Raw genomic sequence first — 18,519 nt, forward strand, 5'->3', positions numbered from 1 at the left:
GCGTGAAGTTGTCCTAAAGCGGCTGGTCTGACAGACATTGGTCCAGTCGGCTTCTCTGCCCAATAACCCAAATGTAGTTTGGAATTAACATTTTCCATTTCTGGAGGATCATCCTTTATAGATGCTGGCAGGTGTGAGGGGGAGAGGGGGCTTCAGTGGGAGACTATAAAAGTTCCTCCTTGTCTACCCTATCTGTGTCACACCTGTTTGTCTGCCCCTCCCAATTAGAATGTAAGCTCTCACGAGCAGGGCCCTCTACCCTCTTGTGTTTCTACTTACTTATACATTCATCAACTTATTACTCCCCACTAGGGCAGATAATACACATATGCCCTGTTGATTATTTGAGTGTTATTATCACTAGTAATCCTTTTCCACTGCTGCAAAAACCCCCGTTATTACTGCGTCAACCCGTGTCGTGGCTCAGTGGAAAAGGGCCCTAGGAAAAAATCCCGGGTCTCGAGCAGGGTTTTACACGGATCAAACCCTGGTTTTGCTCATTGTAAACAGGTAACCATGGACATCCGAGCCAGGACCCATTTACCGCATGGTGATTGGCTGGCATTCGGAAGCTGTCTGTGACAGCTGTCATCGGGGAGGGAGAGCTTACAGCCTCCCCGTATGGTCCGGACAATTAAGGTTTGTAATCTCTCCCTCCCCGGTGACAGCTGTCACAGACAGCTTCCAAATGACATCGCCCCTGGAAAAGACCCCCTCCCCTAGACGAGATGTGGAGTTTCCGGCGCTTGATGATGACATCATCTCCAAGCGTCAGCACTGCACCTGTGTGCAGTGTGAACGTCGCCGATCCGGGATATTCCCGGGTCGGCGCCGCAGTTGAAATGGGGTAAATCCCCGGTCAGACCCGGGATTTTGGTGGAAAAGGGGTATTATGCAGCAGTGTATATAAAACTTGTTCTGCATTGTATTGTACTGTAAGTCACTGGTTTCTTGTTCACTTAGTTTATGTACTTTCTAAGGCGCTGCAGAATACTTGTGGCACAATATAAATTGATGATGATGATGATAAAGTTTTTATACCATCGCAAACTTTTAAATTGTGGAAATGTCATCATTAATCATTCATTGTCCTGTTAAAGAAGTTTGTCCAGGTCTAGACCTGTCTCTAGGTGCCACACTAATGGCCAATCAGCACTGACACTCTTTCACAAAAGGAGGCAGAGGTCGAGGAACCACAGTCCCTATCTAAGGGTTCCACCTGGTTGGTTAAACGTGCCTTGGCGAGGTGTTTGCCATGGTGTATACTGAGCTTTTACAGCTGTCTCTCCCTTACTAGAGACTGATCAGGGTTCCTGCCTCCCCCTCCCCCCCTTAGGAACCGATCCTTTCCTGCCTGTAGCACATGGCAGGGGACATTGGGCCCCGCTGTTACATCACCAGGCAATAAAGTTGGCCAATAGGCATGGTGATGTCGGTATGAGGCGATGTGAGGGTGTCATCTCCTCTATTACGGAATCGCCAGACTCCGGCTACACATCAGCTATGGGATATCTGACTCTGTGGTGTTCTCCGTAGCTGTAGGTGAGGTGAACGAAGATTCAGACCTGGGGGTTCTCTTGTCCTTTAGGTGAGGATTGCTATAGGCTGCAGGCAATGAGTGATGTCATGTGAGCCTTATGGCGCGTACTGATCTTTCACTATAGCTTTTGCTTCTGTCATTTGTTGTTTCTGCCTCTTTTTCTGTAATCCTGGTTCAGTTCTCTTTATTTTGTAAGGAAAGGGGAAATACAATTGTTGCCAGCCCCAGCAAAATAGCCCCCCTCGGCGCGCCAGCAAAGTAGTCCCTCTCGGGCGACTCGGCCGTGCCTAGTGTCTTTTTCGCTGAAAATTTGCATCTTATTCACACAAATAAAACAACCAGAAGCGACATAACTACTTCTTAGCTATTGAAACACTGATCAATGTGATGTGCGACATTTGTACATCTGTGTGCAAATGAGTCTGAATCTGTATACGAAGTGCTACGATACAGCTTCCGCAGCTTTTTCTCACGACCAAGCGTCGTTGTGCTTCATCTGTGACTTTGTACGTGTTCAAAACAAATTCCTGTATGGTTAAAGTTGCAGTCCAGCGACTTTGAGTGACGTTTTGCTGCGTTTGCGATGCAAATAAGATGCCAAATGTAAAGAAAAAGTCGGCACGCTGCACCTCTTGGAGCGACTCAGTTGTGCCTGGCAGCTCGCACCGTATGGCGTATTGAGGCTAGTTGTATGAGGACACCTTTGTATTATGGGTAAAATAAGGCATGGGTGTGTATCTTTTTTTGTTTTTGTAAGGAAAGTACCGGCGGCCTTCCCGGTTTAGAGGGGGAGGAGCTGTTGCTTTCTGAGGTAAATTTGAAAGCGGCCATGCTGCATTTGCCAACTTTGGCAAGTTCCCCTCAGGAAGTTGAGGTTGAGATTGGCTGGACGAGGGTGATGTATAATGCTGCCTTACCCCATGAGGTTTTGCCGTGATACCGGCATCATGATCCATAGCAAATTACATTGCTATGCCCCTTGTCCTGCCTGTATCGCTTAAGAAGAGTTGGCGGTGAGAGAGTTGCCCACTCTTCCGGGAGCTGGGATTCTCTCCCCAAAATTAGGGAGCCTCCCGGAAGTTCCAGTAGAGTGGGCAAGTATGCTCTGTAACCCAGAGAATCCACTGTCCCCCCGATGGGTTTAAGTTTTTCTTAAGTAAAAAGTTCACAAACATATTCGCTGCTTATATCTTCTATATCTCTTTGATGGCTGCAGGCACCTGGATATCTCCCGTGATAGACTATCAAGTTACTACAAGTTCAAACTCACTCGCAAAGTGCTAAACCTGTTTGTGCAGAACTTGGAGGACCTAGTCTCTTTGGACATCTCTGGACACACCATGCTGGAGAATTGTGCCGTCTCCAAAATGGATGACGAATTGGGTCCTCCTAGGTATGCGAGGCAACGAGTATGGAAATACTTATTCAATTGCTTAAATACATAAAGATTTAGTCAAGTGATATCTTGCAGTCATATGCTAATTGCTGATGAAAAGGGAGTGAAAGTGGTGGGGTAGTGAGAACACTTTTTTGCCTAGAATCAGGGTTGCATAAAATTGAATTAAAAAAAAAAAAAAAAAAAAAAAAAATATTCAAAAACTGATTGATTTTGATTTAAATAGGATTTGTTATAAAAAAAAAAAATTTTTTTTAAATAAACGTTTACTTAAACAAAAATGACAAGTCATTTTTGTACTGTTGTCTACAATTATTGTGCTTCAATAAAGAAATATAAAAAAAAAAAGACAAAAAATCCTATTTAATTCCCAAAAAAAAAATAAAATCTGATTTAAATCAAATAAATCCGTTTTTTATTTAAAAAATAAATAAATAAATAAAAATCCAATTTTATGCAGCCCTGCCTAGAATATGTGATTGAATGATGTATAAGTGCCATGTCTTCCTGTAGTACCAACCCCAGTAAAAGCAGCATCATTCCGTTCCGATCCCTGAAGAGGCCTCTGCAGTTCCTGGGCCTTTTTGAAACGTTTTTCTGCCACCTGACGCACATCCCAGCCTACAAGGTGAGGTTTCCGCCATGCACTACATTTATTTTATTTGTAATGTTGCTCAGGTGTGAATAATGCCTTGTGTCTTCATATCTCCTCTGACAGGTGAGCGGGGACAAAAACGAGGAGCAAGTGCTGAACACCATTGAATCGTACACTGAGCATCGCCCTGAGATCACCTCCCGTGCCATTAATCTCCTGTTTGACATTGCTCGTATAGAGAGGTGTAACCAACCGCTGCGGGCCTTGCAGGTAACCCACCTCTGTCTCTGGTATCGTGCAATGGTTACAGGCTTAACGGGGGACTTCTAATTTGAAAGAGGGGTACTTATCTTTAATATGAGGGTGCCCCTGTTTATTTTGTAGCTGGATGGGTGACATCCGGGCTCTACTATTTATCGCCTGCTGAACGAGAATGATCAGCAGGCTATTATTAAATGGGTCGCACACTTTTTTGAAAAAGGGGACTTCCACTTCTTTCTGAGGGGTTCCAAAAGTTTTTCAGAGTCAGAGGTAGGGAGACTTGGCAGAGATTTGTGGATTTTTTTTTTTTTTTTTACCTTTTCACTGCAGGGCAACTTGGTCATTTGCACTTTTGAGCTGTGTGTAGAGGACAAGTCCCGCTTGCCCTTAGCAGCCAAGGGGTTAATTTACTCCAAGGGGTGTAATCCTATTTTGGCTTTGATGTGACATTCACCCTTTTGCTGAGGTTTACTCTGCAGATTGTCCTGCACACCTAGGCGCATATGTCCTTTGTAATGACTGCTTCTGAAGGCTAGGGGGAGTGCAGCTTAATGTGTGCACAGAGCTGACCATCCAAGCTACTTGGTGCCTCCGTGCGCACCACATTGAGGCCTGTATATAGACAATACTATACTCTCCCCAGCGCCATGTCATCTGTTTGGATTATCTCGGCTGGATGTATGTCACATATTCATTCATTGACCAGAATTCAAATTCAGTTCTTACTTCCTCTGGGGAAATGTAGCTTGAAAGGCCTTTTTCTAATGATATCCTACCAGTACATAACACAATGATTTCCCTGTGTGGTATACACAACTAAGCAGTTTGCCAGATATCAGGATTACCCTTTGAAATATATTTGCTTTATGGAAAGTAAATATCTAAGGTCAAATGCTTGTGCGTAATGAAAATATTTTTCCGTTGGATAACAATCCCTTGTCTCTCTCTGCAGCTGGTAATCGCTGCCCTCAAGTGTCACAAGTACGATAAAACCATTCAGGTGACGGGAAGTGCCGCCTTGTTCTACCTGACAAACTCTGACTACCGCAGCGAGCAGAGTGTGCGGCTACGGCGGCAGGTCATCCAAGTAGTGCTGAACGGCATGGAATCGTACCAGGAAGTGACGGTATGGCGTTGCTATGACTACAAATTATTTAGTGTTTCATGAAGTATTGTGCTCTTCTCAGTTACCTTCTTAACCACATAATATTTTTTTTTTTTTTTAAATCAGAAATTTTCGGGCTTTTTATGATTGAATTAGGTCAAAAACATCTATTTATAAGTCATCCAACGCAATTTTTTTAAACACATAACATTAATATCAATTTTCAAAATATCGATCAATTGGAAAATTAATCGTAACATCGCTACTTTGCATTTCTGAGCATCCGCCGGGAACACACTGGGGGGGTTGGGTGCTGCTAGGCTGTTCGATGAGCAGCGATTGGCTACACGGCAGACACTGGTGATTTTTGCGAGGATGCAGGGGGGGCCGGGAGGTCCTTCTGCAATTAGCGGCTGCTAGAAGATTATCTTCCAGCAGCCGCTCAGTGGGTGCTTCTGACCGGTATGCAAACGATGCAGCCACGCCAGGCAAGTGGTTACATAAGTATAAACCCTCATTATAACCAATAGTAGGGATCCCCATCCCAGGAAACCCCTGTAATCAGAATGCTGGTGGCATAAGACCATACTAGAGCGCTATGGCAGAACTGTCATCGATATATGGCATGTAACAGTATGGGAGAGTATACACACTGATTTCCCATTGCAATGTGGGGAATGGGGTGTAACTGGTGAATCCAACTATTTAGCACTTGCAGGAATAGGCTCAGTTGGGGGGATGTTAGGAAAGAAGACTCCTCTTAGTGTTACCTCAATGACAGCTCACCCTGATGAGAACAATTTGGGTTGTTGAGTAATAGAGTGATGGTGCTCTTCCCCAATGGTGATTTGTAAGACAAAGCCCCCTAAACTTGTCATTGTTCTGCTTGAAACTCTTCAGCTAGTGGTGAACTGTCTGTGGGCTTGATCAGCAAGAAACGTACAATCGTTCGATTAATTCGCAGTGCACGTGCACGTACTAGCAATTGCGATGGGAACTGCATCTGCGGAGGCTATGCAGACCCAGAGCAGAGTGATTGACAGGAAGTGCCGTTTGTAGGTGGTGACGGGGGGGTGGTCGGGAGAACGCAGGCATGCCAGTGCGTTTCAGTGCCGTTGTATGGGCGTGCATAAATTAGCCACTGCGTTACCTGACACCTCCTGAGGTCTCATATCGTGCGCAGAAGTTAGCAACTCCTGAGTGAGGTCTGGGCTTCCTTAACTGTGCGCATGGATCCGATGTTACCGATTGTTTCGCTGTGTTGCCCTAGTATATGGATGTAAGGGGAAGTGGGCGTCCTTATGTCAGGCTGCGTACACAATGTGAATGCAGACATTTAAATAGCACCGTTGATATTAGCAATGCAGTTGCGTGCGTATAAGCAGAGTAGCGATCCTTGCTGAATCAGACCCTCTGTTCCTCATAATGTAGTCATATTTTTCCCCGGTAGGTGCAGAGAAACTGCTGCCTGACGCTGTGTAATTTCGGCATCCCCGAAGAGCTGGAGTTCCAGTATCAGAGGGTGAACGAGCTGCTGCTTAATATACTGATCCCAACACGGCAAGATGAGTCCATCCAGCGCATCGCGGTCCATCTCTGCAATGCCCTCGTCTGCCAGGTGGATAACGACCACAAGGAGGCAGTGGGCAAGATGGGATTTGTCATGGTAGGTGATCACTCAGGACGTATGTGGGTATGTGTTTCCTGTGGTTTTAGATATTCATCTTACCTTTTATTCCCTATAGACTATGCTGAAACTAATACAGAAGAAGCTCCAAGACAAAACAGTGAGTTCCTTCTTGTACACTAATTACAGACCAGTATGACGCTGGTTCCTATACATTGTCGCTGTCATGGCCAGGCAGTGCATAGTCAGATCCTTTTACTGGTCCCCACCATCTATATTGTGTTTATTGTCTGGTGAATAACTAGAGGACCTGATTCCGAGTTGTGCGCTGTCACATCCAGCGATTTTTCATTTCCTGCGCATATATCCCGGGCTGCACGCGCATCTTTGCGAATGTTCGCACGGATCTTAGCTGAAGCTTATTGGACTTTTCTTGATGGCCACTGGGGGGCAGCAGTGCAGCGCAACAGTGTCATGGGTGTGTAGTGGGCAGTAGCTATAGATACTCACTGTTCTGGGTCTTGAGTATGCAGCCTGGACTCCTGATTCAGATGGATCTCCTGCGCCTGGCATGGGGTAGGTGTAAGTGGCAATGATAATGATGGCAGCTCTCGGGTATGGAAATAAGTGGGACAGTGTGATCACATAGATGCGTACACATTAGAGCCAGTATCCAATTAGCCCCGATATATTTTCTGGGGCACAAATGGGGATTGTTCACCGATATTCCCCACTGCACAGCTCCCGAAAAAAATCCCGATAAGTGCCTGCGCCAGCCCGGACTTGGGGTCTGATTGGATAGCCCCCAGGCGGTCCATTAGCAGCGGTAATTGCATGCGAATCAGGCCCACAATGTTTAACTGTTTATTATGTTTTTGTCTGTCCTGGTTTGTACGTAATAATTATGTTATTTATGTCATGCTTGTAGTCAAATAACGGACATCGTAAATTTATAGTGGAACCAATCCAAATGTTTTTTAATGTTATTTATCCAATCAGCTTTGTTTATTCTGAAAATATAAATTTCTGAAAAAGATCATATCTCAAGCCCGTGATAGGCTGATGCAACTGTACGCAGCAATGTTTGTTACTTCTTGGTTTTGTTATAAGGTTTCTATGTTGTGTAATAGAAGATCGGGTGCTAAAAAGACACCATGGGTCTGATTCTGTCGCACGCGCAGCCGATGTCTGATGCAGTATAGCGATTTGTTTTTATCCTGCGCCTACGTCCAGATAGCGTGCGCATAGAGTCATAGCCGTGATTGGCGCACAGAAGACGCTGTTGAAAATGTAGTGGGAGGTGGCTTAGCGCACACACAGGGATGGTCTTATGGGAGTGTCGTGGCCGTATCGGAGAAATTGGCTCTGCAGCATGTCTGCTCCCTGGAGGACATCTCCTTCAGCTTTCCTGAGGTTAGAGACCCTCAAACCTGGTGATGGCTGCTTACTTAACCATTGTGCATAGCGCCATAACAAAGTACCAGGTCTGGTCTGTCCCCAAACCCACGTTGCCTATTCAGCGATGATTCACTCACATGAAGTCGCTTGTTTGAAATTATTTTATGCAAATTACTTTAAAGTGATTTGCATACAATAATTATTTTAATTAGATCTCATCAAGATAGGTAGGACTGCCACCTGATTAATTGCCCTCGATTCTTCTTGTCCCCCTTGGCAGTGTGACCAGGTGATGGAATTCTCCTGGAGTGCCCTGTGGAACATCACAGATGAGACTCCAGATAACTGTGAGATGTTCCTCAATTACAGCGGCATGAAACTGTTTCTGGACTGCCTGAGGGTAAGGGCACTTTGCCGAGTTGTTGATAGGCAGTGTCTTTAGGATGAGGCTACAATGTAACAAGTGTCTGTTTGCCATCCATAGGAGTTTCCAGAAAAGCAAGAACTGCATCGCAACATGCTGGGGCTTCTGGGAAATGTGGCGGAGGTGCAGGAACTCCGGCCACAGCTGATGACATCACAGTTCATCACGGTTTTCAGGTACCTTTTCCTGTCTTTGGCTAGGTTAGACTTGGTAATGTGTCATGGGAGCTTCCCACTCACTCTTACTCTTCTACCATTGTCAGCAACCTCTTGGAAAGCAAAGCGGATGGGATTGAAGTGTCTTACAATGCCTGCGGGGTGCTGTCACACATCATGTTTGATGGACCTCAGGCCTGGTACATTGGAGAACCCACACGCCAAGTGGTGGAGGAACGTATGTGGACAGCAATTCAGAGCTGGGATATCGGCTCCAGAAGGAATATTAACTACCGGTCAGTCGAAGCCCCCCTAATACACATGATAGCAGTTCCCTCTGTCCTCATTCCCTTCCAGCATTCTCTTTCTTGATAGATAGATAGATTTGGTTGCGTAAATTCTTCCATTGGCTCTCAAGGTTGGTCTGGCTGGAAGCATTACAAGTGAATCTATCCTGTATTAACATTTATTTATTAAGTTATTTCTATAGTGCACACACATTGCGCAGCGCTTTCTGAAGAGTAATTGAATAATCACAACAGCCCCTGCCCCAGTGGAGCACCAACATATACTCAGGTTGGGAGCATGTACAAACACCACACATATCGGGATGGTGGGTATCGTACCCAGGGCCTCAGTGTTGTAAGGTAGTAATGCTAACCACTACACCATCTGTACTTTAAAGGGGGTTTTATTTTAGACATCAACTGTACTGAATTCCAACTGCTAAATAAAATTAACATTGGGGCTCCAAATGATTGATCCCACCAAATATAGTCTTTTGGGGAAGAGCATTAATTCGGCATCTAAGAAAAGTGAAATCTTTTCCATCAAGTCATTTTTGATCATTTTATACAGGTACTTGGTTGTATGTTGTTTTTTTTGTTCTGAATTCGTGAAAAATTAGTGACACATTAGAAACATTATATGCTATTTGCATGTCTGTATCTGCACCTTGTAAGCTCCAGTTTACAGAACGTTGCGCACATCTGTATAATAATGATCTAGAGTATGTCCAGTCTTCTCAAAGTGCGCGTTGTGGAAGCGAGGGTATGCGGAGGGGAGTAACGGGACCAGCGGCAGTCAGAGCCAGGGGAGGAGTGCGCGGGGGCAGACTGTGGTGACCCGGGTCCTTTTACTAGTTCATAATAATGTGTTAATGCTTGGGTGTATATTTACTAAAGTCAGAGTTTTTAGAAGTGGACATGTTGCCCATAGCAACCATTCAGATTCTACTTAACATTTAACTAGCACCTTCTTGAAGATAATAGCTAGAATCTGATTGGTTGCTAGGGGCAACATCTCCACTTCTAAAAACTCTCACTTTAGTAAATTTACCCCATGGTCTTAGAACGGGTTGTTTTTGTTCTGTCTGGGTATAAGAATGCAGCAATCCACAGTACATTAACCATCCTAATTCTTAGTGTGCGATTTCTCTGGCGAGAATTCTTCTAACTGGTCTTTGCCTGTTTTGAAGGTCATTTGAGCCAATTCTTCGGCTGCTACCCCAGAATGTTTCTCCAGTCAGCCAGCACTGGGCAACTTGGGCCCTGTACAATCTTGTGTCTGTATATCGTGAGTATCACAATGGACTCTTTTCCTAACCCTCAGGGACTTCCTGCGTTTATGGGTTGCCATAAAGAGATCTCAGAATTGGAGAGGACAGTATGTAACCGAGAAGTGTTTTCTAGAAGCGATTTTCAATGGTCACATAGGGGGGAATGCAAATAACTCGCCCCCGCATGTGAGGGGTATGCAGTCGGGAAGCCGATTGACCTAATCCCGACAGCCGGCTTCCCGACTGCTTTATCCCGGCGAGGGTTAAATGAGAGGCGTCTAAATCTATGACGCCTGTCATTTTACCGATATCGGGAGCCCGGCGCCCGGCATCCTGATCGAAGTGATGCCGAGCGCGGACAGCCGCGCGGTGGGGGAGGGGGTTAGGTTTAGGGCTCCCGGGGGGACTTAGGGTTAGGTACCCACGGGAGGTTAGGGTTTGGCTAGGGGGAGGGAGGGTTAGGCACTGGGGGGAAGGTTATGGTTAGGCACCCCTAAGGAGGGTTAGGGGAGGGAATTATGTTAGTGACGATCAGGATTTTCACCCATGTCGGGCAGCCACTGTCAGGATTCCCACATGAGGGGGCGAGTTGCCATTGCAATGGAAACCCCTCACAGGTTGCGCTCGCGCCGGACTCCAGAGTAGCCGCACTTACTAGCGGGTGCGATATAATGGCACCTAATTGAATTCTCCTCATAGTGCAGCTGATGGCACTTCACAACCAACACTATCACCAAAGGGGTTTACAGGAAAGTTTCTGATGTTTGGGTACAGTAACCTATCTGACCATCGGGGCCATGCATTGCTGAGAACTGAATATGGGCCTATGAGTGTACAGCAGCTCCTTGCATTACAGCTAATGCATAGCAATGTGACTGTCTTTTGTCTTCTCTACACTCCTGCATTATTAAGAGGATGATTAGAACTCAGTGGCAGGGAAATGTTATCATGTATCTTACCCGAAAACACATGGAGTAGAATGACTGTGCTACAGATTGACATGTGACTTACTTTGTAGCCAACACAGTCTCCAAATGTACAGAGAACCCTTCTCTATAAATTGTTCTATAACTAGATTGCCCCTGCTGGGACTGCAGTTATAACTTCTCCCAGTTTTGCAAGCTGGGAGAGGCTTAAAGAATAAACTAAAGCTATTGTGTGGCCAACACAAGTGACTGGACGGCTGGCGATGCCCAGAATATACGTTTGGGCTGATTTTTGTTATTAGCTATTTACTGTCTTATATTTCATTTGATTACACAGTGTTAAGGTAGGTACACACTAGACTATGTGCAAACGATGCGATGATGTGAACGATTTCCCTTGAACTCTCCCCGGAACTCCAGGATACGATATGTTGCTTAAAAGTGTACAATCTGACCAATGATCTATTGTGCGCCCTTAACAATTTCCAGGGTGTCGTGTACGAGATTGGCAGATCTTACATGCTATAGGTAAGATGTGAAGATACGACGGACGACCAGTGGGTACACGCATCGGCATCGTTATTGTCCGTGGACACTCACGATTTGCACATATTTTGCATGACTTTGGCGTTCCGATTGGTCAAAATCGGGCAAAATATCGTTTAGAGTGCATACACCTTTATCTGTACTGAGTGACAATGGCTCGATGACACAACTGCATGACTGGCATAAACTATTTCTGCTGTTTAAGATGGAAAAAATTATTACTGAGCCTCCTGGTAATAACAGAGTCATTTATTAACTTATCTATATATAGCACACACATTTCGCAGCTGGGCCTCAGGGCGAGCGTTGCCGTCACCCAGGGCTCTGCTGGTGGCACTGTCACTGTTCCAAGGCCCCTGCATTTGGCTACCAGAGTACCACTACGCCATTCATGTCACTACGCCATCCATGTCACTACGCCATCCATGTCACGTGTTCATCTGTCTTTCAATAAATCCATTTTTTTATTATTATGAATACTGGTCTATCTCGGCTATGCGTATGGAATGGGTATGATATACCGCCGGCCGCATGGTCGGTGGTTCGATTCCTGCCAGCGGCAGCCCGACAGGAGCAGAGTTAGAAGCAGCGAAAGCCCGACAGCGCTGGAAATCCCGATCGTGGATAGGTAAGTATAGACTAACCTGACCTAACTCCCCTAACCCTCCTTAGGGGTGCCTAACCCTAACTTCCCCCCCAAGTGCCTAACCCTAATCCCCCCTCTAAGTGCCTACTAAACCTAACCACCCCCTTCCCCGCTGCCTAACCCTAAGTTCCCCCCGGGAGTGCCTAACCCCCCCCGCGGCGACTGGCATCACTACGATCGTGATGCTGGGCGCCGGACTCAATGCAGGCGTCTACATCTAGACGCCCGGCATTTCACCCATGCCGGGATAAGACAGTCGGGAAGCCGGCTGCCAGTATTTAGGCAGTCGGCTTCCCGATTGCTTCCCATGCGTATTGTACACTAGACCACACATACAAATTATGTCTGAGGAATATTTTTTTGTGTAAAGGTGATAGGCTGACAGATACAAGCGTTTGGTAACCTTATATAATAGTCTAAACCCTGTTCCACATATCCTCATATCCTGAGAGAAGAAAGGAGGGAAGAATAATCCCTCTCTGTGATACAGATACACACACAGATATAATCACAGATTGCCTCTCCCAGCAGACACTGTTAGGAGCTGTGCTAAACAATATATCGAGGATGGGAATAACAGGTCATTTATTATAATTTAGACATTTTGCTCCGGATTACAGAAAAAAAACCTCCTGAAACCCAAAATCCCCCCCATTCCAGAATAGATAGCTTACCGTATATAGATCAGTTATATGTTCAGAGCCTATATATTTTGGTAACCATGTTTACATGGTTATAGAAAGCTAAAGTGTAATAAGAAAACACACACATATATAGTATGTATAATTATGTACAATTTTATTTTTTTAAAGGACTTCCATCAATCATCGTTCCTAATTATTAATGATAAAGTAGAAACAAAAGTCACCTGGCTCCTTGTCATGGACATGGTATAATGCATGTTTTTCTCTGTTACCCTAGCTGACAAATACTGCCCCCTATTGATCAAAGAAGGAGGGCTCCCTCTGCTGATAGATGTGCTAAAGATGCCTACGACACGCCAAGAAACCAAGGACATGGCCAGGTAACACCCGGCACAGCTGTGCGCACCTGGTCACTGATGGTCATTCTCCCAACATTAGCAGAATGTAGTTATGAACTGAATGAGAGTCCCAGGTGTCCCTAAGTCTCCCTCATTCTTATTTGTGCCTAATTGCTCATTTCCTTACTGCCCATGCATTAATCATTTTACATATACGTCCCTGTCCCCGACATTCGTTAGAATGTTCTAACTTTATATTTAAGCACTGTAGTATCAGAACAAAAACTCAGTGTGAAATGATTTATTTTAATGTTTGATTGTGTGATTAACTCGTCGGAGCACACTTTTGTTGTTGTGGGTTCTGTTTTATAAGTGGGTGTGAATAGAGCTCTCTGTAACCCTTATGATGTGCACAGCACCAGATAGTATTGCAGAAGGTGCATGCACTGATCTTGTGCCATTGTGCGCATAGGGCGGCATGGAATGGGGGCAGTGACATGATATGAGGAGGGGAAGGGAGGCAGCTTAAGGCCAGGGACTGAGAGTTATATAGTGGAAGGTGCAAGGTTCCCAGCAGCACAGAGTATATCAGGAGTCGAGTGATGTATTAGGGCAGGGCTGCATGTGACATGATGTGAGAAGAGGAACGGAGGCAGCAGGAGGCCAGAGACTGAGAGTTATATAGTGGAAGGAGCAGAGCCTCTAGCAGCACAGAGAATATCAGGTGCTGAGTAATGTGTTAGGGCAGGGCTGCATGTGACAAGGAAGGAGCAGGGACCCCAGCAGCACAGAGTATATCAGGTGCTGAGTAATCTGTTAGGGCAGGGCTGCATGTGACAAGGAAGGAGCAGGGGACCCCAGCAGCACAGAGAATATCAGGTGATGAGTGATGTGTTAGTGTGGACAGGGCTGCATCTGACAAGGAAGGAGCAGGGACCCCAGCAGCACAGAGGATAACAGGAGATGAGTGATGTGTTAGGGCAGGGCAGCACAGGACAGAGGCAGTGACATGATGTGAGGGAAACGGAGGTAGCAGGAAGCCACAGACTGAGAGTTATGTAGTGGAAGGTGAAAGGTCCTCAGCAGCACAGAGTATATCAGGAAATGAGGGATGTGTTAGGGCAGGGCTGCGTGTGACAAGGGCAGTTTTGTGATGTGAGGAGGGGAATGGAGGCAGCAGGAAGCCACCGACAGAGGGCCTGATGCAGAGACTGACATAATGGCGATATTTCATAGAACGAGCGATTGTTTGCTATTGCACATGCGCGAATGCCGTACTACACACGCACAGCGATTGCATTGTGATTACTTTCGTACACAGCAACCACTCGCAAAGTGAGTGACAGGCAGTCAGCGGTTGGGGGGTGCCTGACCGTTTGAACGCCATTTCATGGGCGTGCATAAATTAGCCATTGCGTTCTGCAGTGCAGCATTAGACCTCTCCGCGGGTCAGGAGAGCGGCAGTGTTTGCGGCAGCTCAGACTTGACTTGCTGCGTGACTGCCTGCTGTGCATCGATAGAACAGATGTTTATGCTGTTTTACATCGTCGGACGGATAGGAGAAGGCAGCAGTGGGCGTCCCTATGCCGGCTGTGCTTTGATGGGCATTAGCATATTTTAGCAACTGCGATCCACAAGAGAATGCCGTTGCGATTGCATTAGCGTCTATCTCTGTATCAGGCCCCCAGAGTTGTGATGGGATGTTCAAGTCAAAGGTGTATTTGTCAAACACGACCTTAATGTGAAGACCTTAAAACGTCTAACTTGTCCTTTTTTCTCCAGGAAAGTCCTTGATCATTGTGATAGTTATAATGAAGAGAGCATGGACACATTATTATAAAGAGATTGAAGGACGCCATCTGTATCATTCTCTGCACATTTGCCACAAGAGCTAGCCGTGTGTGTCCGGCGCCACCAAGGTGGACAGAGGACTTATTTGCACAAGGAAGTCTCGTCATCCCTGGTTTATTATTTTTCTTATTGATTTGATATCGTTTTGGGTGTGGTTACTGTAGAAGGCTACAAGAGCATCAAAGGACACAAGAAATCTATATACTAGTGTAATGTTGTGTCTATCTTTTGGAAGCCTCTGGACAGGAGATCTGGTTGTACAGTAAGGCCATCCAGTAGTTGGGTTCCCCACACGATTTGCGGATGCCTCACGAACTTTGCAAACCGATGGACAACAAACACACAATAAAAAGCTACAACGATAAATTATATAACTACCAACTGATGCCCAACATGTAATATTGAAATACTTTCGCCAACTGAATGATTGCCAGCTTTGATTATTATATGACAACAAACCTGAGTGGTTAGTTAAGATAACTGTGTCGTACATATGGAAAATGTCTGCTCACACTACAGAACCCGCCAAAACCGTGGGACGAGAAGCGATCACCGGCTACATGTTTTTTGACCTGGCCCATTCCCCCTTCCAAAAAAAACTAGGAAGAGACCAGGACATTTGAAAACCGTGTAAGAATCCTATCTTCAATAATAGAAAAATGAAGCAGAATTTGTGCCGCCACTGCCGGTGCAGCCTACGCAAGGGGGCTGCGTGCTGCTCAGGACTGGAGCAAAGAAAAATTTGTATAAGCTTAAAATTTAACAAGTACAGTCTATCCTGAATGTTTTAATTTTTTTTTTCTTCTTCAATTACATATTTAGGTCATAATCATGTGGTATTACCTAAATCTTACATTAAGGGGTTAAAACAATTTTGTGAAAGTGTATTCTACAATACTTGTATATGTAAGTGTGTGCGGTTATCCAGGTGGGTAAACCTTTGGAGTGTAATGCCCACAGAAGGCTGCCAAAGAGAGAACATGGCAGGCCAAGGGAGTAATTTCTTCACCCATGAGGGGGAAGAAAAAAATCATGTACCGATCTCACACAGAAAAGTTTGAAGACTTTTCATGAATGTTCCAAGGTCAATGTGCCAAACCAACCTTGGTTTTGTGACTGGAGCTAGAGTTTTGAACTATAATGACCTCCGACCCCTTAGTTGATTTATCCTGTAGATCTTAAATAGGTTTCATAACCTACGCAGATAGCGGTGGCAGCCATTTTGTGGGCTTAACCAATGTTCAAGTGAATGGAGCCTATCCGTTCATTAGTGGCTAGTGACATCTCCTGCATGCTTCAATTATGTCTGTAGTTCCCAATTAATAAATCGATTGAATATTGGGTTCACACCACATAGTGGCTGCCTTGACTGGGGCTGGGTGACTGGGCCGCTTCATTCAAAAATTGTGGTTAGCACTAGGTTGCACAAATGTTGCTTGAGCTCTGAAGAGGGACCGTTCCATTTTGGATAACGGGATGTTGCTTGAGCTCTGAAGAGGGACAGTTCCAGTTTGGATAACGGGATGTTGCTGGAGCTCTGAAGATGGACAGTTCCATTTTAGATAACGGGATGTTGCTTGAGCTCTGAAGAGGGACAGTTGCAGTTTGGATAACGGGATGTGAAACTAGTATGTACTGTCCTAAAGCAATAGAACATCTTGATTTTCTTCAGTCTGCTTAAAAGTTGTAAGTATGTATGTGTATAAAATATGTATTTTTTTTTTCTGTTTTGTCTCTGAATACTTTTATTCCACCCCCGTCACTTTTTGTTTATAGTCCATTTTGTGTTTGTTCTCAAATGTTCCTTAGAGAGTCTGTATGTCTGTCTTCCCTACATGGGCTGGCAATCGCAAGCTAACCAGGGACTAATGGTTAGCTTGCGACTTTTATCGCTGAGGCAGTGGAGTGGGACCGTACCTGCTTTCTGGTATTACCAATTCCTGTTCCACTTTTACAGCCATAAATTTGTGGGTAATTACCTGACCTTGGGCAGGTATCCACTGCTGGCCTACAGACGCACCTTGATGACGTTTTGTAATTAATCTTCATTTTTTGGATTATTTTTTTTGGGCACCAATCCCACTCGTTACAAGTGTGCACAATTTTATTGACAGTCCTCCCAAACAATGCAAACATTGACTTTTACTGGCCACAGTGATTACGGTCTGTACATTTAAATGGGTGTTCTATCGGGATTAGGTCTCGGTGCAGGGTGCATTAATAGCCAGTGCAAGTGGATTGTGCAGTGCTACTGTACATCGTGTTCTGTAAGAGCATCAACTTATGACCTGAAACAAAAGTCCCATGTACAAAAAAAAAAAAAAGCAACAACCGTCTTTTGTTGTATGTAATTCCTGTTGGGTTCATTTATCAATTTGTGAATCATATTCTTGAATGTCTATTAGGTAAGTCTATGTTATAATAAAAAGAATTATACTATAGAAAGAAGCATTTACTAACAAATAGCAGAAGTGTACATATGCAGTAATCACAGACATCTGCCAACTGTCCCAATATTGGCAGCACAGTCCTAATTTAAGGGCTATGTCCTGGTTTCCCGACCTGGACTGCAAATGGGGAGATAAAGTCCCATTCACCGCTGCGTGAATGAGAATTCAAAGGGAAGGGAACGGATTGGTCCTGCTTGGCACGTCCCTGTGACACACCAGGTCGGACTGGCCCACAGGGGTACAGGGGAAACCCCCAGTAGGCCCCACTGCCTGAGGGCCTACCTCCTCCTTTAAGGTTTAGGTTCCAGACTGTGCACTTGAATTGCTTAAAGGAGCCCAGGCCACACCCCTAACTATGGGCCCCTATCACTGCATTCCCTGGTGAGCCCTTCATGCCAAAGTCAGACACTGGTGACACGTGACCACACTCACATGATGTCATAGTCACGCCTACTGAATTTATAAGAATGTATGTCAGCGACGGACGACCTAATACACTTTGGGGCCATCTAACCTTCAAAACTTAAAAGAATACATGTAATCAAGGAAAGAGACACCTGTTTGTCATTATATACCAGCAGGTATGTTAAGCAAGTGTTACAAGCTGTGACAACAAATCTGACTATAGAGCAGAAGGCGCTTCATTCTTTTTTTGTACAGACCTCCCAACTTTTCCACTGTTGGGAGGACCTGCACCACTTGTTAATCTAAATACCACTGTCCCTCCTCATCTTCCTCTTTGTATATTTTTACTGGGATAAACACCCTCATTGGCTCTCAGCAGTGTCCCCTCTGTGTTGTGCTGTTGGTAACAGTGAATAATAAAGATGCACTACCACCTCAGTAAAAGAAAAAACAAGAGATATGGTAAGAACTTACCTTTGTTATCTCTGTTTCTACGAAGTCTGTAGCAAAGAACACCCTGGACGAGATGGCCATAGCCACCCGGACAGAGACCAACTCGCCTCGGGAGAAAGTATCATCGTTCGAACAGCGACCCGATGGGAAAAACTTGATCCATCTGGAGGGGAGTCAATTATGGCAAGGCCTGGAATGGAA

General features: G+C 45.2%; 1 protein-coding gene across 1 annotated transcript in view; it reads left to right on the forward strand.

The window, feature by feature from the left end:
* Positions 1-16,737, forward strand: part of ZER1 (zyg-11 related cell cycle regulator) — a 32,046-nt gene extending 15,309 nt beyond the window's left edge. Inside the window, exons 5-16 of the mRNA XM_088453432.1 lie at positions 2,757-2,933; positions 3,450-3,564; positions 3,655-3,801; positions 4,745-4,918; positions 6,348-6,563; positions 6,643-6,684; positions 8,203-8,322; positions 8,407-8,522; positions 8,609-8,797; positions 9,979-10,076; positions 13,099-13,201; positions 14,942-16,737. Coding sequence (XP_088309558.1) covers positions 2,757-2,933; positions 3,450-3,564; positions 3,655-3,801; positions 4,745-4,918; positions 6,348-6,563; positions 6,643-6,684; positions 8,203-8,322; positions 8,407-8,522; positions 8,609-8,797; positions 9,979-10,076; positions 13,099-13,201; positions 14,942-14,999 — 1,555 coding nt within the window. The 3' untranslated portion in view covers positions 15,000-16,737. The remainder of the gene's footprint in view (positions 1-2,756; positions 2,934-3,449; positions 3,565-3,654; positions 3,802-4,744; positions 4,919-6,347; positions 6,564-6,642; positions 6,685-8,202; positions 8,323-8,406; positions 8,523-8,608; positions 8,798-9,978; positions 10,077-13,098; positions 13,202-14,941) is intronic.
* Positions 16,738-18,519: the final 1,782 nt, after the last annotated feature.

The sequence above is a fragment of the Taudactylus pleione genome, unplaced genomic scaffold (genome assembly GCF_031769625.1).
Source record: "Taudactylus pleione unplaced genomic scaffold, aTauple2 ptg000579l, whole genome shotgun sequence".
Lineage (NCBI taxonomy): Eukaryota > Metazoa > Chordata > Amphibia > Anura > Myobatrachidae > Taudactylus > Taudactylus pleione.